Raw genomic sequence first — 27,763 nt, 5'->3', positions numbered from 1 at the left:
ATAGGATCAAATATAAACAATAGCATACAAAGAGGTATATGGTGTCTAGTGATAGTAATACGTGTGACATATGAAATGGAAGCAGTTATCGAGAATAATCACATATACATGTGAGCGTGTGTATGAGGGAAGTGGGGGAAAAGTGTATGTCGACTTGTGTCGCGGTTTGTGCGTCAGCTGTGTGTAAGATAAAATAAGCAACAAAAAAGTCAGCATAACAAATGGCCTAAGTACCAAGATAAACCAATACACGAGTAAAAAGAATCAAATCGGCGTAATTTACCCGTGAAAAATTAACAAAAAGCAGTAGAAACATCACAGCATAAGCTACAAGATGATGGTATAAAGCCCACAACAGTTAGTTCCTTCTCATAACCCATGCTTTACCAAATCAAGAATAGCCCTCCCTTCCCTCAAAGAATACCAAACGCACACACAATAGGAACCTGTGTATAACCTGCCTCGGTGCCTTGTGTAATAATCTTGAACTATGCCCTAGCGATCACGTCGTGTTTAGCACTCAGCCTAGTTTGTGCACTGGAAGTATCTTTATATACACACTCACACAGGGGTTATGCCCACCCCAGTCCCTACTGGAAATGAGCAACGTGTTGTGGTGGTGCTATCATGTCGGCGGGAAGCACGTGAAGCCATCAGCATCTGCTGAAAATGTATAGATGAGTGGGGACCGGGAGTAAAAGAGCGTTGAGTGGCAAGGTATCTTCAGTATGCACAAGCGTGAGCTTGTGTGTGTGTAGGAGTGAATGTGGTGTTCCAGGCATACTGTAACCATCCTTAGCAGTGGCATAATGGTTACCCTGGCGTACTGTGGGAACTCTTGACATTTTGGAGGCTGTCTTGGCACTCTGTAAAGATGTCCTGGCAAGACAGAAGTAATTTTTGCATAATGATGGTGAATGTCCCAGACATAGTGGCTGCTATCTCTATCACAGTGGTGAAGGGAAAACACAAGGAAGGCAAACCCCATGACCAATGTGGCTCATACAGACCTATCTCATTATTAAACACCGAAGTGAAGATACTGGCCACAATCCTAGCAACATGCCTCCTCAAGCACATCACATCACTAGTCCATGACGATCAATGGGGTTTCATGCGGGGTTGAGCCACCCGACTGAACCTCTAAAGGACACGTAATTGGTTAATGAAGGTAAAAGACCATGACACACCTCACATATTCCTATCACTAGACTCAGGAAAAGCGTTTGACGTGGTACGATGGCCTTTTCTAGAACGTACTCTGGCCAAATTTGGGATAGATACAAAATTCTGTAGTTGGGTAGCACTCCTCTACAATCAACCCAAAGCCACGGCGAGAGCAAACAGAGTAGGATCAGCAACATTGCCTATAGGACAGTGAACGAGACAGGGATGTCCCATCTCACTACTTCTCTTCGTGCTTACCCTCGAATCCCTCACCTGTAGTATCTGAGGCCACCTGGAAATCCAGGGATTCCAAATGGTTCCTACTGACGAAGAGGAGGACAATATTTCCCTTTAAGTGGACGACATTCTCATATATGTTCCCAACCCCGATACAGTAATTCCTACTCTATTCGATACCATATTCGAATATGGCACTCCGGGTACAAAATAAACTGAAACAAGTCCACACTCTACTGTCCTTACAACACTCAGATATGCTGGCCGTTGCCCGCGAGAGTCGTTCAGAAGGGCTTCCAATTGCTAGGAATCTTTATAACCCCACAAAGAGAGAAATGTAGGCCTAAAAACCTTGTAACGGTCCTACAAAAGTTTAAACAAGACGCAGAACGCTGGAAAGACCTCTTCCTCTCTCTGCTCGGAAGAGCAGCCAAGCTGGAAAGGGGACTCAGATGACAAGGAGGTCACCCCAGAATTGCGCTTAAAACATTACAGCGAAACCCCTAAAATGGGGGGATTGCGCTACCAGATGTAGAAGCCTACTCCCTCCTCGTTCACATAAATGAAGGGCTATAGAGTCAGAGACCACCCAACATACCGCCTGGAGAAGGAATTAATGGCACCGCATACACATCTATACTATCTTTACGGGGGAAGGGAATCCCTAACTTACTGGCAGCAACACAAGTTACTTTAGAGGCATGGGCAAGAGTAACGAAAACTATAGGCTGGACGAGCCGGGCTACAAAGACTACACCGCTCTGGAAAGGGGAAGGATTCAAGGAACTATGCAAACTAAAGGGGTTCGAGACCTGGGACCTCTTAGGCATCTCCATGATAGGGGATGTAACGGACCAAGGGGAACTCAAAACCTGGACTATGCTTAGTCAGGAATATGGTCTACACAAATCTCAATTCATAAAATATGCGCAGCTGCGCCATGGATGGAGGACAGAGGGTATACAGTGCATGAAATTGCTGGAGTATGCTCCACTAGAGGGAAGATTACTACAGGAAGAGCTCATAGAAACGGCAGTCTCTCTCACATACAAAACTATTAACAATAACATGCCAGACAGATCGGGGGGATTGTGAGGAAGGTGGGAAAAGGATATCGGGCCCCTGGAAAACATAGATTGCGAGGCGGCACTAATGCACTCCAGAAAGGCAGCTATCAAGGCAAGGTTGCCCCATGTACAGTATAAGATACTGGATAAAATGTATAATGATAAAGAAACATTACACAAGATTGGAAGATCAGAATCGCCATACTGCCCCACCTGTTAAACTGTCACAGGCTACTTTTTCCGCTCAATATAGGCCTGCCCGCGATACAGACATATTGGAAGGCCATAATTAAGACATTCGGGACAATATTGGAAACGGCACTGCCGATCGAACCTGGATTTGCCCATATTGCCCAACTACTTTTCCCCTCCCTAGGACTGGCGGTAGCCAAGAGTGATGTGGCCAGGCGATGGGGAGTAGTGGAGAACCCTAAAATTCAGGAATGGACAAGAGGGATGAACCTCCACATGGCCACTGAACACACTACATAACTAAGTAGGGGCTGCCCCAGAAAATTCAGCACAATATGGGGTCTGTGGAGACGACACTTTGGGCTTGATCTATAGGAAGACACACAACAGCTCATGCTACAATCCACAGGAGATGTCCTTATGGTTAGAAATGGAGAACTGCCCAAGTAGTCAAGTCAAGTCATAAAAATTTGTATAGCGCACTACATACCCAGAGGGTTTCAAGGCGCTTAGGAAGGGGAGGAGGATTATTTGTCAAATATCCACGTTTTAAGCTGCTTTCTGAACGCTAGGTGGTTCTGGGTGAGGCGAAGGTAAGCGGGGAGTGAGTTCCATGTTTTAGCAGCCAGGTATGAAAAGGATCTGCCTCCCATGGTGGTCTTGTTGATGCGAGGTACAGTGGCGAGGGCTTGGCTGGAAAAACGTAGTTGGCGGGAGGGGGTGTAGAAGGACAGTCGAGAGTTGAGGCAATCTGGTCCGATGTCGTAGAGTGATTTGTGTGCGTGGGTAAGCAGTCGGAAGGTGATCCTCTTATTGACGGGTAGCCAGTGGAGGTCTTTAAGGTGACCAGAGATGTGTTCGTTGCGTGGGATGTCTAGTATGATCCTGGCTGAGGCGTTCTGGATTCGTTGGAGTTTCTTCTGGAGTTTGGCGGTGGTACCTGCGTAGAGGGTGTTTCCGTAGTCCAGTCGGCTCGTGACCAGAGCGTGGGTGACTGTTTTCCTTGTTTCGGAGGGGATCCAGCGAAATGTTTTTCTGAGCATGCGGAGAATGTTGAAGCAGGAAGAGGATACGGCGTTGACTTGTCTGTTCATTGAGAGTGAAGAATCCAGGATAACGCCTAGGTTCCGTGCATGGTCTGTCGGGATGGGTGCTTTTCCGAGGGCTTCCGGCCACCAGGAATCGTCCCAAGCAGAGGGGGATGTACCTAAGATGAGGACTTCTGTTTTGTCTGAGTTCAGTTTCAGACGGCTTTGTTTCATCCATTCAGCAACTTCTTTCATTCCTTCGTGTAGGTTAGTTTTGGCGGTGTTGGGGTCTTTGGTGAGTGATAGGATCAGTTGGGTGTCATCCGCGTAGGAGATGATGTTGAGGTTGTGTTGGCGTGCGATGGCCGCGAGGGGGCTCATGTATACGTTGAAGAGGGTGGGACTGAGTGAGGATCCTTGTGGTACGCCACAGATGACTTCAGTGGCCTCGGACTTGAATGGTGGGAGGCGGACTCTTTGTGTTCTTCCGGAGAGGAAGGAGGTGATCCAATCAAGTGCTTTTCCTTGTATTCCGATGTTTCTGAGGCACTGAAGAAGGGTGCTGTGGCAGACTGTATCGAATGCAGCAGATAGGTCGAGGAGGATGAGGGCGACTGTGTCTCCATTGTCCAGTAGAGTTCGAATGTCGTCAGTTGCTGCGATGAGGGCGGTCTCAGTGCTGTGTTTTGCTCTGAATCCCGATTGTGAGGGGTCGAGGGATTTGTTGGCTTCGAGGAAAGCGGCGAGCTGGTTGTTGACGGCTTTCTCGATGACTTTGGCCGGGAATGGAAGAAGCGAGATGGGGCGGTAATTTTTGAGTTCGGTGGGGTCCGCTGTTGGTTTTTTCAGAAGGGCGGTGAGTTCAGCGTGTTTCCAGCTTTCCGGGAAGGTGGCGGAGTTGAAGGAGCAGTTGATGACGTCTCGGAGGTGCGGTGCTATGACAGAGTCTGCTTTGTTGAAGATGTGGTGAGGGCATGGGTCTGTGGGGGATCCTGAGTGGATGGAGTTCATCAGGCGGATGGTGTCCTCAGTGGAAATTGGATTCCAGGCGTGAAGGGTGTTCACGGGGGGAAGATGGTCAGCAGATGGTAGGGTGGGTTGGTTTCCGGGTAGGTTGTCAAAGCTGTTGTGGATGTCTGCAATCTTGTTGTGGAAAAAAGAGGCTAGGGAGTCACAGAGGGTTTGGGAGGGGGTGATGTCGTTGGAGTTGGCCGAGGGATTGGAGAATTCCTTGACGATGTTGAAAAGTTCCTTGCTGTTGTGGGCGTTGTTGTCAAGTCGATCCTTGAATGCTGTTTTCTTGGCTTTTCGGATCAGTTGGTGGTGAGTGCGGGTGGCGCTTTTGAAGGCGTCCTTGGTGCTGGTGGTTGGGTCTTTTTTCCAGGCCTTTTCTAGGGAGCGGCAGAGTTTCTTGGACTTCTTGAGATCATCGTTGAACCATGAGGCTTTCTTGCTGCCAGGTTTTCTTTGACGTTTTTTCAGTGGTGCCAAGGTGTCGGCGGTGTTGGATAACCATAGGGTGAGGTTGGTGGCGGCTTCGTTGGCGTTAGAAGAGAGGGCTGGGGAGTTTCGAAGGAGCGATGCGGAGATTTGGTCCGTGGTGATTTTGTTCCAGTTTCTTTGCAGGGTAGGTTGGGGGTGGTTGATGGGTTTCGGCTTGTTGTAGGTGAAGTGAACGCAGCTGTGGTCAGTCCAGAGGAGGTCCGTAGTGTGGCTGAAGGAGACATGGTTGCTGGATGTGAAGATGGGGTCGAGTGTGTGACCTGCGATGTGGGTGGGGGAAGTGACTAGTTGTTTAAGTCCGAGGTTGGCGAGGTTGTCCACGAGGGTGGCGGTGTTGTGGTCGTTGATCTTTTCGAGGTGAAAGTTGAGGTCTCCCAGAAGGATGTAGTCTTTGGGGGGGAGCGCGTGAGGAGTGATGAAGTCCGTGATGTCTTCACTGAATTTTGCGCGGGGTCCTGGTGGTCTGTAGAGGAGGGTGCCTCTGAGTGTGTTCTTGGGGTCGATGTGGATCTGGAAGTGAAGGTGTTCGGAGTTGGCGAGGTTGGCGTCAGAGCTGGTAGAGATTCGGATGGAATTCTTATGGACGATAGCGATTCCTCCTCCTGTGTGGCCGGTACGGTCCTTGCGAGTGATCTTATAGTCTTCCGGGATGGCAATGGTGATGTCTGGGGCGGAGGAAGTGTTCATCCATGTTTCTGTTAGGAAGGCGACGTCTGGAGAGATGGTGTCTAGTAGATTCCATAGGTCAATGGCGTGCCTGTGGACTGATCGGGTGTTGAGAAGGATGCATTGTAGGTGGTTGGGGTCGAGAATCTGTGGTGTGGTCGTGGCGGAGATGTTGTCGGTGCCGCTGAATTTGCAGGAGTAGCAGGAGAAAGGTCCATGGGTTTGGCCAGGGGTGGCTAGGACGCAGTTGGGAGCGCGACCGGGGTTAAGGGCTAGGAGGGTGGCGGCATCGTAGGTAATGCGGGGGGGCTGGGAGGGACGGGGGACAGGGGGTCTGGCGCTGGGCGCGGTCCAGGCGCAGACGGGCGTAGACGGGCTTACCTTTGGCGCACCTTCGGCGCGGGTTGGGCGCGAACGCTGCGCGCGGGAACTACTGTCATATATGGATAGTGGAGGGGGAGGGGCGAGGGCGCCTCAGCTGGGAGGCGGGGCGGGCACACGAGGACGACGACCACAACAAATAAACAAAATGGAGGCGGAGGGGGGGAACAGAGCGGAGCACAACGCGCAAACCACGATAAAACAGCAGAAACTATCACAACACAGCGCCAATGAGTCCAATAGCAACTGGGCACAAGCAGGCAAGACAAAAAGCAACTTTGCAGGCAATGAGCGGAGCGCTGAAGGCTGATGCGCAAATCACGTTAAACACAGCACAGTCAAATAAAATACAGCGACAAAGATATTTAGCGCTAGCTAGGCACAGGCAGGCAGGTGAAAAGCAGCTTATGAGGCAATGCAGCGCTACGATACCAGGTCTCAGCAGAGGCACTGGGAGCGACCACTCGGCTCGTCAGAGAGGAGCGAGTCACGGTGAGCGAAGGGTGAGGAGCGCTACTTCTGGTCAGTGGGAGGGCGTCTCAGCTGGGAGGCGGGGCGGGCACACGAGGACGACGACCACAACAAATAAACAAAATGGAGGCGGAGGGGGGGAACAGAGCGGAGCACAACGCGCAAACCACGATAAAACAGCAGAAACTATCACAACACAGCGCCAATGAGTCCAATAGCAACTGGGCACAAGCAGGCAAGACAAAAAGCAACTTTGCAGGCAATGAGCGGAGCGCTGAAGGCTGATGCGCAAATCACGTTAAACACAGCACAGTCAAATAAAATACAGCGACAAAGATATTTAGCGCTAGCTAGGCACAGGCAGGCAGGTGAAAAGCAGCTTATGAGGCAATGCAGCGCTACGATACCAGGTCTCAGCAGAGGCACTGGGAGCGACCACTCGGCTCGTCCTTCTTGTCCCTCACTCCCGGGCCCAGAGGGGAGATTGGATGTTATGAAAGAGCAACAGTACTGATTCAAACGAATGCAATGGTCTGGGAATGAGGGGATTCTGACAGCGATGGCTGGTTATTTTTGTGAGCAACAGTTGTACTACTGTCTGTTGAATGTATTGAACATGTAAAATAAACAGATTTAAAAAAAAGAATAATAATTCTGCTTCCAGAAAGTTGTCAGAAGCCAAATTAAAATTATCCTTTTAAAACCATATGGCGGTACTAATAACTTACAAAGGGAAAAGGTAGGGTAGAAGTTTACCTCCCACAGAACGTATTTTTATCAATTTTCTATGATTGTAGAAAAATGTGTACTGTAAAAAGGACTGCTTGCTTAGTGAATAACCAAGCCAAGATAGAATGAATAAACATGAAACTAACAGTAAACAAATGCTCACTGTTCAAAATACGACCACTTTCAAGATGTTTGTAGGTTGGGTGGGTTGAAATTTCTCATGTCTTAGTGTGTTCTATAGCAAATCGTAACGCATTTATTTTCAAGTCTCGTTAGCTTAACTGAACTTAAAGTGGGTACCACGCACAGAAGAAAGCTTGAACAGGGTCGAAGTCACACAAAAACGTCTGCAGTAATTGGCCTCTGAACAGAAAATTCAATTACAAAGTGGTTTTAGATCACAAAATGCATCATAATAATACGTTCTCTTTAATTGCAATGTACTTACCCGTGACCTTTTCTTCTTATCAGCTGAAAACTCTTTTATGGCTGTTCGTGTAGAGAATTCTATCTTTGGTGCAATCCCCTTAAAAATTAAACACAAGTGCAGTGAGAAGAGACCGTTGTCCACTGTAAAAGCTAGTCGACTTGAAAAATATGTCAAGCATAGTCCATCTAAAACCAACAGTATGATGACACATTAACCCTAGCTACTTTGCAATACCATCCCCATATCATAATCTATGGTAAGCAAACACTGGCAAAGCTAATAGGACTGGCTTTAATCTGTAGTAAACCAACACTGGCAAAGCTAATAGGACTGGCGTTGAATGCTAAAACACACAAACAGCATGTGCGCATACCTGTGTTTGCATGTCGTAGCACATTAAAGCTAGACTTATTGGTTTTGCCAATCACTGACAAAGTCAATAAACCTGAGCTGAGAGCTTGGACTGTGGGTGAAATTATGACTTTATTTAAATATTTTGCTGAGGACGTGGCTGGGCACTTTCAGATTCGGAATGCTTTTTGTCCCTAGAACACTTTGGGTAAGACGAGACAACATGATGAAAGTGGAGGTCCCGATCTCTCTCTGTGCTGTAATTGAATGCTCAGGGCCCGATTCACAAAGAGCCTCCGCAGTCGTGGCGGAGGCTCTGCAGTTGTGGCGGAGTCCCCACACTCGTGGAAGAATCTCCCCAATTGGAATTGCAGGGCAGAGATTCCACCACGACTGTGGAGACCCTGCCACGGCCACAGAGCCTCCCCCACGCCTACGCAGCCTCTGCAACGACTGCGGAGGCTCTTTATGAATTGGGCCCTTTGTGAGAAGATACACCATAGCCTGCTAAAGGCAAACAATGATGGTTTCTGTATTACATACAAAAAACGAGTTGGAGGCTTACATACCCAACTCATTGCTTACTAATAAACATTAGGCAAACTAGGGAACGAGTATTCTCCACAAGACCGGTTTTGCGGGACCGTCTGTCCCTTCAGCAAACAGAAGGAGAATAGGGTTGGCATTTACCCAATTGCCTCAAAGGAGGTTGGCTTGCCTGCTAGAAGAGCCATTGAGTAACATGTATTCAAATGAAAGCGGAATACATTAGGCGTCATCCCTTCTGCCCCTCCCCTTACTCCTGAAAGAGTCTAAAACTGTTTTTTCAGGGAGGTCAACGCCAAAGAGGCTGGGTGCTTGTCTTCCGAAAAACCCAGAGGAGCTGCCAACATATCACCAGGATGTCTACCATGTCTACAACATGAGCAAGGGAGCCTGTCGGTGCTCTCCATGTCAAATTGTGCTTCATCATTGAGCGTTTATCAGCTGGCTGAGGAGGCCCTGCTCAGTCCTGCATTTAGTATTCAATATCCTACCAGTCCCTGGTCTTTACTGAGGCCCCACTTATTTGGGACCGGGGAAAATATTGAACCCTCTCATTTCAGAGAGGCAGATTGAATGAAATAAAGCACCCATTGCTTGGTCACTCACTTTAACAATGAGGGAGCCTGACAGCTTCTTGCTGCTGCTGCCATCTCTGTAAGAAGCACAGGCGAGCATCTGTGTGCAAGCACACCCACAGCAGCAACCAGATCACACACACCGGGAAAGAGAAAAAGCAGTGGTGTAAATCATAGAGAGAGAGAGAGAGGATGAGAGTGTCTGTGCGTGTGTGTCCGTGTGTGTGTACTGTAAGCACACATGCAATCGAAGAAGAGTGCGAAGCAGCTTCTATAATCAAGGAGATGTATCAATTTGTTTCTCTCTCACCTTTGGTGTAAGGAAATGCAAAATACAAACAGCTGCAAAATGCTGTGAGCTGATTCCAGAATAGGATGAACATCATACATATTTCGGCACTGCCTGAAGGGCCTACCCAAATCAGTCGGTCTATGTACATTGGGTACTGTATGTTTATGTGAGAGCAATGTAGGCTCGTTTCCCCCGGCATATAAATAATGCAACTTGTCTCTGGAAAGAGCAGAAAGGGGTAATCACAGTCGCTATCAGCCTGTGAGGTATCACGGCATATGACCGGTGCCCAGAGCCAAGTTGCATTATTTGTATGCCCGGGGAAACGAGCCTTCATTGCTCAGTATCGTTGTATGTGGAAGGACCTCCTGGGCTCTGGTGAACGCGCACCGTGCCAAGTTGTATTATCTGCATGCTGGGTGAAACTAACCCGCAGTGTTCATTATTTGCTTATATGGAGGGACCTCCTGGGCTCTGGTGAACGCACACAGATTCTTTGTGAGCTCTTCGCATAAGGAGCCCGTTATTCGGTGAAACCGCCAGCCAATTATATCCAGACCTGCAGGTCTGTCTCCCATATATTTTGATTGGCCCTGAAAAAGTCCAAAGGACAAAACACGTGTCGCCGCCAGTGTTTTTGTACTACACCAAGAAGAAGGCAATCGGAAAATAAAAAGAAAAGAGAACTTGGAATGGAATGTGATTGTGAGTATGGACTGCCTTTTGTGTGCCTCGGCTTTTTTGTATCTATATAGTGTAGAGAGATGCCCACATAAATCCTAGTAAACTCAAGAAAATGTACAATGTTCCTTATGTTGACAAATGAGAATCGTAGCAAATCAAGAGTTAAAATGAAATTAGCTAATACAATAATCAATGGACAACAGTTCACCTAAAACACAACCAGATCATGTGATCATTAGTTCATACAGATTCATTCAGACGTTTGTAACTAGGTTATTTCTGTCAGGTTGGTCCATCCTTGCATGTACTCCCTTATTTTGAGTACTGGACAGCAAGGGACGATTCCCCCAAGTGGAAAAAGCATACAATATAATTTAGAAACAATCTTCTTAAAACATCCAAAGGGGTGAAGGGGAACAAGGAAATGATACAATTCCAGTCTCTATGCTACCAAGTGTTACTCTTTAGGATGAATTTAAACGTCTGCCAAAATAGTGATTGCACTCAAATGGCAAAATTATAGTGCACAATACTTTGCAGAATGGTGTCAGGAGATGGTGAAAACTAACAGTTTTGAAAGGTGGGTTGATTTCTTCAGATTGTACGCAAAAATATTATGATATTTGGGACCTCATGTACAAATATTGTACTTCATTTTAAGGTCTACTAAGAAAAAGTACTTTCATACTGAAAAATATTTTCCTATTACGTCCTTAACATTCTGATTCTCTATAATTACAGTTTATGTGATTCAATGACAAAATAAAACAGACAAGACCCTATGGCCCGGATTACAAGTCCGGCCCATAGACGTCACTGCAGCTCACCCGAAGCATAGATTGAAGCTATGTGCGCCTTACCATGTCGACACCACCCGAATCGTCGGAACCTGCAGCGACCAGCTCTGGGCACATCGCTCTACAGCCTGGGCCGATACTCATGGGAGTATCGTTCCTGCGTCCTCCTGAGCCCTTAATACTGACGTCTGGAAACAGTATGGCCGCAAATGGAAGAGTTGGCTTGAGGATTTCAAAGATTTCATGGAGGGATCACAAGTTTGGGACCCCAACCAACAACTCATCGCACTATGAAATTTACTGGGCAAAGATGTTGGACAAATCATTAAAGAACTACCCCCAGCCAATGCTGCGTCTTATGATGATGTGAGAGAGGCCCTGAACAGGAAGTTCCTTCACTAGCAGAACCTAGATTATGAGCGCTACACATTCAACCTTGCGTCACAAGAGCGAGATGAGCCCATGGGCGATTTTATCTCCCGCCTCTAGCGTCTGGCTCGCTATTGCGAATTTGACAACTTCAGCACGGAAGACGCACTTCACCTACGCATTATTGAAGGGTGTCAGTTGGAATCGTTAAGCCGTCGACTACTGAAAAAGCACTACTCTCTCATTCTATGAAGAACTCACCCGAATAAATGACCAAGCGGAAGAGCATGCGAAAAAGATGGAAGCCAGTAAAACAGAAAAAAGAGACTAAGCTCTTTCTGTACAATCTCACACCGAACCAAGACATTGTCCGGATTATCAGCAATCTGGAAGATCAATGAAACCACTTCACGCAAGGTCACCTCACAGTGGAAACAAGAGCAGCCATTCCGACGACAACTGCCACTGTGTTATTGGTGTGAACAAGACTACCCTCAGACGGTTCTGTATCCAGCCATTGGCCAACAATGCCATTGATGTGGGAAAGATAACCACTTTGAAGCCGCCTGCCAAACCCATCACAAGGAAACACGACCAGCCAAGCGTAACACAGGGTCACGTCACCACATCAAGGACATACAAGGGAGAAGAGACAGTTCAACGAGCTCATCGAGGTCCAGCACACAGTCACACAGCTCATACCGATTTCAGGGGTCGACATCCAGAGAGTCGCCCACACTTACCCCGATATCGCAAGACAGTGACGAATATGTATACAGGGTGGCAGATCCAGACAGGCTAAAAAAGTACCTGCGGTTACACATTCAGATGGGAAGTCATTTGCCAAGTTCGTTCTAGACATAGGCGCGTCGCTTAATTACATTTGCACCACCGAGTATCAGAGAATTAACCCAAAAACGAAACTGGAGCCAGTTGCAGTACGAGTCTACACATGGACATCCAGAGAACCATTGCCATGTCTGGGACAGTTTTACACAATGCTGATATACAAAGACAGGACAATTAATGCGCAAATCCATATGATTGAAGGCCCCGAAACAGATGATTGTCTTCTCAGCTCACCAACAGTGGAACGCTTCAAGCTGGTAGAGATTCTGTACAGAGTGGATGACTCGCCTGACATCATCAGGAAGTTCCTGAAGCTGTTCAGTGGCTTAGGGAAACTACCCCATTTCAAGTTCAAGCTGCATATCAATGAGCAAGTGACACCAGTAGAACAGCATCACAGGAAAGTGCCGTTCCACTTCCAGCAAGCAGTGGATGACGAACTCTAAGACTTACTACGGGCAGACATCATAGAACGATCGACTGGGCCCACCCCATGGGTGTCGCCATTAGTAGTTGTGCCCAAGAGAGGCCAAGACAACAAGGTACGCCTGTGTGTTGACATGCGAGCCCCGAACACAGCCATCAAAAGGAGCGACATCCCGGACCCCACCTCAGCGACATGATCACCTGCCTGATTGGAGCGACTGTTTTCTCAAAACTAGATCTCAACAAGGGATATCACTAACTTGAGTTGCACGACAAATGGAGATACATTACCATGTTTACTATACACCAAGGGCTCTTCAGATACAAGTGCCTCAACATCGGGATCTCGTCAGTGGGTGAGATCTTTCAGGAGACCGCCCGATGAGTAATCCACCCTAGGAGAATAGTGAAGGCAGCATGGAAGTGAGCGCTCAGTACCCCACGGAAGCCCTACTAGAAAAAACACCAAAGGAGAGGGGCAAGTGCCTACCAGTGGTAACTACATTTGATCAACTTTCATCAAAGATTCGCCAGATCTTAAGGAAACACTGGCACCTATTGAGCACCAGTAGTTTCAAGATGCCCCCCCCACGGTCCGCTTTTAAGAGGTCCCAAAACTTGAAAGATAGACTGGTACATTCGCGTCCAAAACCCGAGGCACCAGCACCATCTGCTTTAACGGGACATCACCCCTGTGGATGCTGCTCTGTATGTGCCCTAACAACAAAAACGAGAAGTGTCCAACTGATGAGCGGCAAGACCTGGCAACTGAACAGTCTAACAAATTGCAACACATCAAATGTGATTTATCGCTTAACATGCCCGTGCGGGTTACACTACATCGGCCTCACTACAAGAAAGGTCAAGATCCGCATTCAAGAACACCTGAGCACGCTCAAGGCTGAGCGATTGACGACGAGATTGGTAGAACACTTAAAACAGTCAAATCACCAACCCATGGAGATACGATGGGTGGTCCTGGAAAGAATCAGGGGACACACTGCCACGATAGAAACCAGTCTGGCTACCAAGGAAGCGCGATGGATCTACCAAGAGGCGGCAGATAAAAGGGGTCTGAATGACCTAATTGAATGGAATAAGGTGTCCGTACGATGAAGGAGTCACCGCAGGAGGGCTCTCCTGTACAGTAAACATAAAGGGACTGTGTAGACCTTTTCCTAGGTGGACCTACACATGGTCCTTATTTCAAACAGTGGGGACAGCCACTGAAGCAGAGACCAAGTGCCTGTAGGAAAGAACCATATGATGAAGTGAAGGCCCACTAGTAATTATAGTGCGCAGCATACCAACATGATACATCCGGTCCCTGCAAACAGAAACAAGCACAAGACCCAGTAATTACATCGTAAACCACCTCTAAACCACCAAGGGGAGTCATATACTGGGATAGTAGAGACAGAAATATAGTCAAATGCGTAAATATGAATTAAACAGCATATCCATACTTGACTATAACTAGTACATAGTTTATGTCTGAAACCCCAGGGTGAGGTGAGATCAAACAGGCACACTACAATGGTATGGGCCGCAAGTACACTCCATTCTAAGATGGCCGCCGCACGTGACTGGGTCACGTGCTGCGGCGCCCATCATGATGACGATACACGCATCGCTCACCGGCTTTCAAAACAACAGCGGGGAGAGCTAGCCTCTGCGAACAGGAACGGGAGCCCGATGAGAGACGGTGCTCAGCATTATTGACCGTAAGGAGGCGGGACGACTGGGCAAACATAGGAGCGTGTGAGCATAGTAGAATAGTGGATCAATGCAAAGGGTAAAGGCTCACAAAAGGAATCGGAGCAAACGAGTGCAAGACACCTCGCAGGCACTCGTAGCATTACCTACCAGGGGCAATGAGTACAAGGGATACATGCACCCATGAAAATTAGGGGCGCTGGTGTTAGGAGCAATCCAACATACACTAACCCAATGCGCATTTGTAGGTTGACGATAAGCGGCCGCAGCACACAGAAGGGGATCAATAAAGCGTACAAGTGCATTAAGACCCCAGGTATGCTGGCAGACACCCTCATAAAGGTAAATTATACAGCTTTCCCTGAAACAGTTGGCTTTTAGAAAAGTGTTAATGATATGGGCAACACATTCACTGGTGTCACTCTATGCTTTTATCTTTGTATGTGGTGTCTATGTGTCTGCAGATTTAATAACCGGCACAGTCCAGTGCAGTGTGGCAAAGAAAACCCCCAGCCCTGAAGAAGTTGCCGCCCAACACAGATAGGCAACGAAACATGTTGGCTTCATATACTTTAAAAACGAAGCTCAACTGGAGAGTGTAGTTTTTAATAGGAGAAGGTACCCAGCACAGAATAAAGCATATCAGAGAGCCAGGGTAATCTAACTCCATTTTTAACAGGGTACCAGACTGACTAGCGGTCGTGGCGCCCCGGGGGGTAGATGCACATGAATACTATGAGGTTTTCACACTTTTGAGTTGTTTATCATTTTTCCCATTGGTATTTTTCTTCTTTTGAAATTCTATTTCTTTTTGGTGGGAAGGAGCTGATGATGAGAAGTGGAACATACTGACAAGTACCAGTCAGCAGTTTCTTGGTGGTTACTCCCGTGAGGTTCCTTCCTTCCGCCCACACTTTTTCCTTTACTCTTGTTGGTGGACACAAAGTAGTGCCTGAGAGTGGTTAGGGCAGACACACACGGGGAGACACACAGTTGTTACAAGGACATTATAGAGATAAGCACAATCTGCTGTAGGAGTCACTGTTGTAGGAGGCATAGTGAGTGATAGGAGAAAGTGAACCCACACACACTAAACAACAGATGATGAAAAGGAATATAAAGCTTATAGATATCAGGATCAGGTTTTGTGTATGAACATGTTTACTATACACCAAGGGCTCTTCAGATACAAGCGCCTCAACTTCGGTATCTCGTCAGTGGGCGAGATCTTTCAGGAGACCGCCCGATGAGTAATCCAACACATCCCAAACACATTCAATTACAATGACGATATCCAGGTGTTCGTGGAGACTCTGTAAGATCAAGGCAAGGTGCTGGACCGGGTGTGCCACGCCCTCCTTAATGCCAATCTCATAGTCAACCAAGTGTGAGTTTCACAAATCAACTCTCAAATTTTATGGCTACATTTTCTCAAAAGAGGGCATAAGACCGGACCCCGCGAAAATATCAGCATTATCTGACACCTCACAACCGCAAGATGTCAGCGACATCCACTCGTTCCTGGGGATAGGCAGTTACTACGCCGGTACATCAAGGACTATGCAACCATCAGCTACCCACTACGAGAACTGACACGACAAGGTCAGAGTTTCCATCGGTCAGCTAAATGTGAACAAGCGTGCAACAAAATCAAGACTGCTGTAAGATCAACCATCAACTTGGCATATTTTAATCCCAAACGGAAGTCGGAAATTACGGTAGACGCCAGCCCCGTTGGGTTAGGTGCAATTCTGGCACAATGCGATGAAGAAGAAGACCAACGCCACATCGCTGCATACGCCAGTCGCAGTCTCACCGACACGGAGAAAGCATATTCTCAACCAGAAAAAGAAACCCTGGCGGTCGTGTGGGCATGTGAGCATTTCCATCTCTTCGTCTATGGCAAGCACTTCACACTTATCACCGATCACTATGCTCTGACAACCATCTTTGGAAACCCCCGGGTGAAGATGCCTCCGCGGATCGAACGGTGGGGTATCAGTCTGCAAGACTACCCATATGCCATCATTCACAAACCCGGGAAGGCAGAGAACCCGACAGATTACATATCACTGCATCCCCAAGCAGTGACGCGAAGGGCGACCCTCTGTAGCAGAAGAATACCTTCATTTCATCATTGACTAAGCATGCCCACCTGCTGTTCCACTAAAGGCCATCATAGAAGCCTCTGCAAGAGATGCCACGTTACAAAACATCATGCACCGTGTCCGCACCAATTCATGGAGACACCTGGAGGAGCCAAATACAAATGACGCCATCAACACACAAGAACTCATGGCCTTCAAGTATGTCAAAGGATGACCTCTCCATCAGCGCCAATGGTCTGCAACTAAGAGACAGGAGGATCATAATCCCCCACCATTTAACACAAGGCACCGTCAAACTGGCACACGAAGGACATAGAGGCGTAGTAGCCACAAAGAAGGCGCTGAGAGAAAGCATCTGGTTTCGTTCTCTCGACCAGATGGTAGAGACCACACTACAAGACTACCCACAGTGTCAATTGGTGGGGCGAGAAGAATCACTTGCCCCCATACAGATGTCAGACCTCCCAGACAGCGAATGGCAACAGGTGGCTGTCGATTTCTTCGGCCCGCTGAAGTCAGGAAAATACCTCATTGTTATCATGGACGAGTATTCCCGATTCCCCATTGCTCACCAAATTTCGTCCATCAAAGTGGCCAACGTCATACCAGTCATCGATGAAGCATTTGCTGCATGGGGAATCCCTACGGTGGTAAAGACAGATAATGGACCACCATTTAACGGACAAGACTTCGCAGACACCTGAATTTCAAGCACCAAAAGATCACCCCTTTGTGGCCTCAGGCCAACGGGATGATCGAGCGATTTATGGCCACCATAAAAAAGACAATGCAACAAGCCGAACTAGCTCATCATGACATTCAGCCAGCATTAAACAAAGTGTTAGGGGCGTACAGGACCACGCCGCACAGCACTACAAACCAATGCTCTGCCACTCTGATGCTTGGGCGAATTCCACACACCTGGATACCGGCCGCTGATGCTGTCACATAGTACAGGTTCACGACTTCGGACCATGAGACACTGGTAGAGCGTGATCGGACCAAGGAAGCAAAGATGAAAGAATATGCTTACCAGCGTAGGCATGCCAGAACGTCCGACATCAGAGAAGAAGACTGGATTCTGGTGCAGCAGGAAAGCTCAGCTACTGAGCTCAGCGGCTACAGGTAACCAGAAGGAAAGGGAACATGATTACAGCTGAGTCCGGAACCAAGAGAACAACAAGAAACGTGTCACACTTCAAGAAGTGTAACCCGGCAGCATACACTCGGGCTCGACAATCTAACTGGGACACTGACGTGTCTAGTCAAGAGGAGAACAAGTATGAAGAACCCAAACGAGTGTCGAAAGCTAGTGACAGTAGAGAGGGGCGCCTCTCCAACCAACCACGAAGCCGGCGACCACGGAAAACTGTTAGAAAACCCACTCGACTCATAAAAGAACTCTGAAAGAGACCCTTTGAACATTCAAAATACAAAAGGGGGAGATGTCGTATAGCCATTCCTGTCCTGTCTATAACCCAGGGTCAGGCATGGCCGGGAAGGGAAGGAGCTTGGGGGACAGTCCCGCAGTTCGCGCCTGTAACGCAGAGAATAAAGGACGTGTTACAAGGCAGCTGGTGTCTGGCGCATTATTCAGCATGGCGATCTGAAAGCGAGGAGGAGGCAGGCACGGGGCAGGTAAGTACCTTTTTAATTACTTTGGGAGGGGGAGGGCGTGGAGCGGGGCGGAGTTCCACGGAGTTGTTTTCCAACTACATGGAACTTTGCGTAGAGGCACTCCTCCTGCTCCGCCCAGGGTTAATAAAAAGGTCTGAAGGGGTTGGAAAAACAATAAAAAGGTCTGCTGTGTACTGTGAACTAGGTCCAACTGAAGAAGCCTCAAATGTGAAAATACAGTGACGTTCCTCCATCCTCTTCCATACTGTTTTAAGTACATGTTAATATTGTAATGTTGTACTAATTGTTTTTTATTATCGATCAGCTGAATTATAGACTGCTCTTCCGTCGTAGCTGTGAATTAAGATAAATTATGTTTGTATTTAACTGTAATGAGCTGCTGCATGAACTGTCTATTTTTATACTTCTTCTTTTATTATAACTGGCATTTTCTTTAGCTTTTATGACACGAGTTGTCAAAATAAAGCTTATACAAACAAGCTTATGCATATGTTCTAATTCCAGATATCGGGTGTTCAAGCCCTGTTCTGATGATGAGCTCATATTGCCAGACGTCAAAATAGATCTTCTGATTTGCAGACCAACCCTTGTACAGGTCCCTGCTGATTTAACATTTTCCCTCCTAGAAATAGCTCTAATAAAAAAACAATTTTCTATTTGAGGGTAATACTACCGCCAACGCAAAGGTACATCCATGGGAGCAGTTTTCTCACCAAACTTTGCCTTACTGTTTGTTGACGTCGTGGAGACAAAATATGTCCAAATCGCTACCAATCAATTTTTTCTTAAAATACCCCTGTAGAATAGATACCACAGAAGGCTTGGAAAACGCTAAGTAAAATATGTCTGGTATTTTCACAGGGAATTACTCTTACAACCAAAAGACAAAGAATCTTTGAATAAAATCACCTGTGTCTCCATCTTTTGCCCCATAAGCAACAAACTGAATAAGAGTGTTAGAAATCACTGAAACGTTTTACCGACACCAACTCTATCGTTAGAGCCACCTTTGTCCTCTTTCCTCATGGAAGGTGACATCCTGGACCACTCGGAATATGGCTTCAGGGCCCATCCTAGCAATGAGTTGGCGCTTATCATGGCCACAGAAGAACTCAGGCAAACCTTGACAGAGGGGGAAGTGCTGCCCTTATCCTTTTATATCTCCCTGCGGCATTCGACATGGTCAACCACAACATGTTGGGTGAGTGTCTTGCCTAGCTAGGAATCAGGGATAAAGCACTCCTCCTTCTCAGATCATTTTTGTCCAACAGGACACAATCAGTGGCACATGATGTATTCGTCTCCCCGGATTTCTCACTTCCCTGTGGAGTCCCACAGGGCTCATCATTGAGGCCCAATCTTTTTAACTTATACGTTACCCCCCTGGCCAAACTGATAAGAAGCTTCTTTTTCACATTGGTGTCCTACTCTGACGACACTCAGATCATTCTGTCCATCTACGGTTACCGCATCTCGATTTCAAGACTGCATGAGCCATATAGGAAAGTGGATGCAGGTTAACTGTTTGAAACTTAACACTTCAAAAACGGAAGTCATGCTATTCGGCATCACGCCAATTACCTGGTCAGATAGCTGGTGGCTAATTGATATGGGGCCTTTTCCAATACCAGCCAGTAAAGTAAAGAACCTTGGAGTTCTCTTTGACTCCAAGCTTTCCTTTGAATCCCAGATAAATTGTACCTCAGCAGCCTGTTTTTTTATCCTTAAAATTAAAAAAAAAAGTACTTCCGTTCATCCCTTTCGAGTTACGGAAAACAGTGGTCACAGCTTTAAATGGTTCTAGGCTAGACTACTGCAATGCTCTTTTCACTAGTGTGAGCAAGCGCAATATACATAAACTCCAGATGATCAGAATGCTGATGCCAGAGTCCTGCTTGGGCTCACCCGTTTTGACTCTGCTTTCAAGGCCCTCTCTGAGCTTCATTGGTTGCCTATCAGCAAACTCATTTGGTTCAAAGCTTTGTGTTTTGTGTTTAAGGCTACACGCGGCAAGGGTCCCTGGCAATTGTTGCAACTCTTCAAGCCTTATATCCCGGCCAGATCACTGAGATAGTCAGCCAGTGGCAATCTGTCCATCCTTAAGATTAACAGAGTAAAATGGGGATGTAAAAAGGTTCACTTATTCCACCACCAAACTCTGGAACTCCCAGCCTACTTCTCTCAATAATTAGCCCAACTTGCTGCAAGTCAGGAAGCGTTTAAAAACCTGGCTTTACCAACTTAGCAGATAATTAGACCTCTCTGCCTGCCTGTCTATCTAGCGCCAAGATACCTCAGGGTCTGTGTAGCGCTTTATAAATTCTTCATTTAATTTAATTTCATTTCATTTCTTTGTGGATTCATTGATGTGTGATGTATCCAGCTCCTTCCTGCTGAGGTGTCCAATATCCATTCCAACATGTCACCCTAGTGGTGCTGTAAACACAAACAAATTTGATCTTGGCCATAGAGGTGCTATGTGCGTGAAGAACAATGAGGCTAAGGACTTTTGTTTTTCCCAAGTCCTTACAGTGTCTAACAGAATAAAAACACTTCTATAAGACACTGAGAGGAGGATATCAGGAAGACATCAATTTGTCTCCATGGGTCTAACTGACTATACCACGGTAGAGATCACAATGCACCTGTTGGAATGTCCTACACAATAGAAAGCAAAGTAGACACAGTGAAAGCCATGTCTCTACCCACAACAATAATTACCTTAATATTAACATGTTTACGGACACCCCACAGAGCAGACAATGGGCCTGAAATCGGTGCCCATCAGCACACTTCAAGCAGTCTCTGTTAGTATGTTCAAAATAATAACAAGACAATACAATCAGAAAAAAAACCATAAAAGCTCTATTTGAAAAAATAAACCATAAGTTGCTTGAGTTACTGGATAAAACAGTACCCTATTATTGAGTAAAGTGGAACTAGCCCCATTGAACTTAAAAGGAAAATTCTACAAAAAACAAAATGTGTGAAACACAAAGGTTTTCTATTACACAAGGGTAAACAAAATCAAACATATATAGGGGGAAGAAAAAAAAGAGCAAACTGATTCAGTGACATACATACATTGACAGGGTTCCAAACATTCTGTACTGCTCTAAGTTTTAGATGCAGATGACCTGCAAAGACCATGCATATTTAGAGTGTGCAAATCTCTACAAGATGAATTCAAAGTAGAAAAAGATAGCTGGAATAATTCTGGAAGAAGAATTTCTAAATGCTATTGTTTCAATATTAATAAAACATCAGGTTCAGAAAGCCAGGCACGACCATTACACTATATAATTTGAAGATTTACTTATTCAGCAATGTAATTCTTTCCCCTATGTTTGTGGTAGTAGGATATAATACACACTAGATATCTGGTACCACAGTAAAACGCAGGAAAGACCTTTACGAATGTAGTATCTATCAACCTAAAACGCTATTGAATTTCCCATCAACATATACGTGATCCCTCTGGCCAACATCTTTTGTGCACTTGACAACAACATGCTCTCTTACGCCAATGGCAAGCAACTTATACTCTCCCTGTTAGACACTCCCCAGGAGCCTTGGAATAATCATCAACAGCAAACTGAACATGACTGCAAAGGTCAGTACCATCACTAGATCTTGCTGCCACACCCTGAAGATGCTGAGGAAGATCTTCAAATGGCTCCCAAGCAACAATAGAAAAACTGTCACTTATGCCCTAGTCTCCAGCAAGGTGGCATATCGAAACACCCTCTAAGCCGTGATCACCTAGCAATGCAATAAAAGACTACAAACCATCCATAACTCAGCAGCCAGACTCATCCTCAACCTCCCACAAAGAACTTACATCACGCCACACCACAAGGGCTCCAGTGGCTGCTGATACACAAACATGCTCGGTTCAAACTGCTTACACATTCAAGTCACCACCTATCTTAACAGTTGCATCTCCTTCTACTAACCACCTAGACACCTCCACGGGACTCCTACCTGCACACACCCCGCGCATGCACAGAACCAGATCAGGAGGAAGGTTTTCTCTTACATCATTTGTATGTGTGGAATAAACTCCGACTCCACATCAGAGCCTCTTCCTCTCCCCTTGAATTCTGCAAGAAGCTAAAGAGCTGGCTTTTCAATTAACTGACCCACCGTAGGCAGGGCAAAGCACACAAACCTGCTCAGTGCCAGGATACCTTCATTGGTGATAGTGCGCTTTACAAATTCATATAACATATGCAACCTGGGTTAGATTTCCAATTGCTTCCAGGTCAGAAAAATGGATACAGTTCTGCACTCTCTTGTCAACTTTGATTTGGGGGGAATCAAATGTCTAATACCATATGTAAAAAGAATTGGTAGAGCCAATATACATGGCTTGCCTGCTATACACATACTACACTGTATGTAAAGCCAGTATTCGATGTATATGATATTGTGAAGTAGAAAGTTACTGCAGTCACTTCCTCTACTACATAATATTTTCAATGGCACAACGTAAATGTCTGCAACATGATAGAGACCGGAGATGGGTGAGCTTTTTTCCCTTGTTTCCCCGATCTCTCATTTGATGTGATATATAAATTGAATAACTATTAATTAAACTTCATGTTATGATAAAAAAAAATATGAATAAAGAAATAAAGTTCCATTCAACATAATGCATAACCTGGGTATGGTTCTCAAAATGTAAACTTAAAAACCCATAACATCTGATCAACTGTGCCAGATATTGCACATAAAGATTAAACAAAATAAGTGAGAGGAAGAACCCATGTGGAATTTGACATGTTAAATAATATGTGAAATCATAGGAAAAAAGCACAACTAGGGACTGGTCAGATAAAAAGTATCATGGTCAAACCAGTGAACCCAAGCAACAGTGAGCAACAGTGGGAAGAACAATTGAAAATAGTATCAGACCACATACACCACCACCAACTGTTACTTTTCAGGTCTGATAAAACAACTCCCTCTGAACTTCTCTCCGGACTGAACCCTGGCCTCTAAGGGGCCCACAACGTTTTTGTTATCTGAAAAAACATACCCGGACAACTCAGGATGCTGGTGCACAGAGTGAAATTTCCTGCTATTAAATTTCACTCTTTGCACTGTTACTTTTCAGGTCTGATAAAACAACTCCCTGTGAACTTCTCTCCGGACTGAACCCTGGCCTGTAAGGGGCCCTCCTACATGCCAAGAACTTCTAAAATGTCCTGCTATTAAATTTCACTCTTTGCACCAGCATCCTGAGTTGTGAAATAATGTTTGGGCTTCCGGTGGCCCACCTGGACCGCCCGCGAGTTAGCCTCTTCTCATACCGGAGCTGCTTTTTTTTAGATAGATAGATAGATAGATAGATAGATAGATAGATAGATAGATAGATAGATAGATAGATAGATAGATAGATAGATAGATAGATAGATAGATTATCTGAAACGATCAATAAATATGTTTCATCATTAAAAAACACGAGCACAGTGTCCCCTACAAAAAACTTACAGGGAAATTTCGAACAGTATTCATTAACAGCTCTCTCCCCACCCCAGGGTATGAAGGGGTCAGCTTTGGTTCTGGGAAGAGAAACTCTCGGGTGTTTTCTTCAAAGAAAGCCAGAAACTCTCCCACTGAAAAACAGAAAACATATAATTAATTTTAGGATTTGTTCTTAAGGAAGCCAATTTTTCCGCTGCTAACTGTAGAAGTTGGAGCATTTTTAAAGTTTGCAATCCCTGCAGTAAAAAGACCTATGAATATCTGCTAATGAAAGTTACATATCTTGAATGAAACAGTGTCATGTGCTTTCCTCCACTCCCCACCACCAACACACCGCTAACAAATTAAGAGTGTCACAAGTTTAATTTTCATCAACTATAAGCATATTGGCAATGGTTTATATCATTAAATTTGAGCATGTAAGACTGGGAGAAAAAACATACAGATAGGAGATTCACATCTGTACAAATATTTAACTAGTACATGAGCTAACAGATTATTAAGACATTTTAAAATTTGAGTTTGTAGTTAAAAAGTTACAAGTTTTTTTTTCAAAAGCTGGTTTAAAAAGTAAGAATTATTTAAAAATCTTTTTGAGATTTTATTGAAAAATCTGGTATCCATAATACAAAGTGTTACAATTATTTGTTAGCTTTAACGTTTCTACAACAATGTTCTAAAGGTGACTTTTAAACAAAGCGTAATGCTGCAGGAGTTTTAAACTCAAACATCATGGTCTTACTGAGCAGCAGAAGAGTCATAGGTTCCTTTCCAACTCCATATTGTATATAGTCAATGTGAATATTTAAAATTCAATTCAATACATATTCTGAAGTCACAGAGATAGGAAAATGACCTTCATGGTGATTAGCGTACTCATATTGAGTGGGAAACTGCCTGCGCTTGGAGGCAGGAACTGAAAAGGATCAAAAAGAGTGATATTACTTTAAAATAAATCGTGGAACATTATAGGTGCAAAAGTACCTCCATACATAGGAGCCCAACTCCAAATTCATGATAACATATGCAACATCCAAGGCTGATTTAAAAACCACATGCATGGAGGGTTGCAGATACATTTAAACTAAAGGGGGGGGGAGAGGATTGTTGTTTGTGTTTTGTAAAAGAGAGAGAAAAAATAAGCATAATGAAATCGCTATGAAGGTATAGTTTCCTATAGTGTCATCAGAGTTCCTCTTATTCCAAACCGGTTGTCCATTTGATTTTTGCAATTTTTTCTGTTCAGCCAGGAGACATAATATACCGATTTACCCTTCGAGTAAACAAGTTCTTCAGTACCCCCCAGGCTAAAACAATGTTTTCCTAGTTTCCAGCACGCCTGCAAAACGTATGCACCGAATGTCCCACTTCGCTCCTTTACAGAAATGTATTTAATGGGGATGTGTCTTTGAAATGGCAATGACGCTACCTTTTTTGCTCCAAGGAAGTAAGCAAAGAGTCTCTTTGAAGTGGAAGACCTCTAGATTCATATGGCTTGAAATGAAATCCAGCCCACTCACTATATTGCTGTATAAAATCTCACAATAAAACCAGATAATCTGAGTGACTCATCAACTTAAAAAATGTATATATATATTCACTGAAAAAACCATAGGTTTCAGGGACGTTATAGTTAGTTGGACATTTCCCTCATACAAAACCATTGAAATTCTGCCGTTATAGGTAGTTCAGCAAACTATAACTCGCGCCCCCGCAATGCACTGCTGATGACATCGCATATTACATCATTCATGACATGGTCAGTGACATTACTGATGACATCTCTCAAATGACATCATCCAGTGACTGTGTGTTTCTATAAAGTTTAAATATGTTATATACATATATATATCAATATGTATATATATATATATATATATATATATATATATATATATATATATATATATATATGTATATATATATATATATGTATATATATATATATCTATATGTATGTATATATATATGTATATGTATATATATATATATATATATATATATATACATATACATATATATATATATATACATATATATATATATATATATATATACACAAAGATGTATTGAAGAATGAGTGGGTGTATAAGTGTCTGGATGGAGGATTTAGTAGGTGCATGACTGACTGTACAAGGGAGTGATTAAATGAATCGTACTGAATGCATGGGTTAGTGACTGAACTGTGAGAATGTCTGTATCAGACTATCTATTGCTGTGTAAGCTGCTGCATTGGTTGGGAAGTAGCTACATGAGTGTCTATATGGGTTATTGATTGGTTGCGTGAATATTTGTATGGGTGCCTGAGTGTGTGTGTGTGTGGGTGGATGGGAGGTGTGTGACTCTGTGCATAGATGTTTGAGTGCTTCATTCACTGGGTGTATGGGTTCAAGAGTGCATGTGGAAACAGCTGTATGAGTGGGTGAGTATGTGTATGGGTGTGTTGGTGAGTGAATGCATGTCTGAGTGCTACATGTCCAAGTAACTACATATGTTAAACACAGTGTATGTGAGAGTTGGAGTATATAAATGACTATACATGACAGCCAGTGAGTGTGAGAGTGGTTGTATTTGATCAGTGTGTACGTGTATCAGTGGTTGAATAAGAGAGTAAGTATATGTTAGTATCTGCATGAATAAGTGAGGTTGGGTGTGTTTAACTGTATAGGTAAGTAAATAGAAGTGTGATTGATTCTTTGCATGACTGACTAGGTGTTTGAGTAACTCTAGATGAGTGGCGGTGTGTGAGTGATTGTATAGGTGTATGAGTGCCTATTATAGTGTTGTATTGATGAGTCAATGCATCTATGACTAACTGTATGGATGAATGACATGATCTGTGTGTAGACCTAGGCTTCCGTGATTGAATATTTAGTAACTGGTATTGGTGTCTCTACTCTTTTAAAAATGTAGTCTGTATTTTAGAATGGATGTACAAAGGTTTTATTAAGGTATGAGGGAGTGCATCAGATTTTCACGTGGATGATGTCATCAGTGATGCCATTTGAGATGTCATCAGTGATGTCACTGACCATGGCATGAATGATGTAATATGTGACATTATCAGCAGTGCATTGAGGGGGGCGAGTTATAGTTAGCTCAACTAACTATAACGGCGGAATTTCAATGGATTTGTATGAGGGGAAATGTCCAACTAACTATAACGCCCCTGAAACCTATGTTTTTTTCAGTGATTTTCAAAGGTTTTTTAAAATGCTAATTTGTAACTATAACATCCCTGAAACCTATGGGTTTTTTAGTGAATTTCAAAGGTTTTCTAAATGCTAATTTCTAACTATAACGTGCCTGAAACCTATGGTTTCTTTAGTAAATTTCCAAAGTGAGAAAAAATACAGCACTGCAAGGTCATTCTCTGGCTTGATTTCTAGGAAGTGTGTCAAAGTCGTTTTCATCATTTAACAATGTTAGCAGTACATCATTAAAAAATGTAAAAAATGAGTTAGAAAATTATACTACGTAAAAACTCCTGCATTATGTCTAAATGAAAATAGTACAGCTCTTTTGCATGGTTCAGTGTTGGATGTAAAAAAAGTTTGTGATAATATCGAGTTACGTTTCTTTGCTAGTCAAGAGAATTGTACAGAAAATAACAGTTTAATAAGTGTACATGTTGAAGAAGAGATGGAAGATAAGTTTCGGCTGAAAATCCCAACTATGTTTGTATTTGTTCTCGACGTACTCATTATAAAATTCAAACTAGGAATGTAGATGTGTAAAGTGAAAAGGATAACAATGATAAATAGAAAGAATTTGCTGCTTATCTGTTTGTGGAAGCTTGTTTTACGTTACGTACTATATAATGTATTTGTAAATATTGTTACAATAAATTAGAACAAAACAAAATGCCAGCTACAGCTTTCCATAATGAATTAGAATTCGTAGGCAGCCTAAAACTTCAACTGATCTATAAAGAGCTTTAAAAGGAAGAATTGTGTATTTACCTTTAGATTTTAAGAAAAATGTTGAAACTGTTAGTGTAAAAAGAGATGATACTGAACCTGTAATCTTCCTTGTTAATGGTGTACCCACA

General features: G+C 44.4%; 1 protein-coding gene across 2 annotated transcripts in view; it reads right to left on the bottom strand.

The window, feature by feature from the left end:
* SPATA6L (spermatogenesis associated 6 like) overlaps positions 1-27,763 on the bottom strand; it is a 529,514-nt gene that overhangs the window by 335,504 nt on the left and 166,247 nt on the right. For both annotated transcript variants that reach the window (XM_086961205.1, XM_086961204.1), the window contains exons 5-6: positions 23,719-23,843; positions 7,890-7,967 (exon numbers count right to left, since the gene is read on the bottom strand). In XM_086961205.1, the coding sequence (XP_086817331.1) occupies positions 7,890-7,967; positions 23,719-23,843 (203 nt within the window). The remainder of the gene's footprint in view (positions 1-7,889; positions 7,968-23,718; positions 23,844-27,763) is intronic.

The sequence above is a fragment of the Lissotriton vulgaris genome, chromosome 3_1 (assembly GCF_964263255.1).
Source record: "Lissotriton vulgaris chromosome 3_1, aLisVul1.2, whole genome shotgun sequence".
Taxonomy (NCBI): domain Eukaryota; kingdom Metazoa; phylum Chordata; class Amphibia; order Caudata; family Salamandridae; genus Lissotriton; species Lissotriton vulgaris.
This window is presented reverse-complemented; position numbering and strand designations above follow the sequence as displayed.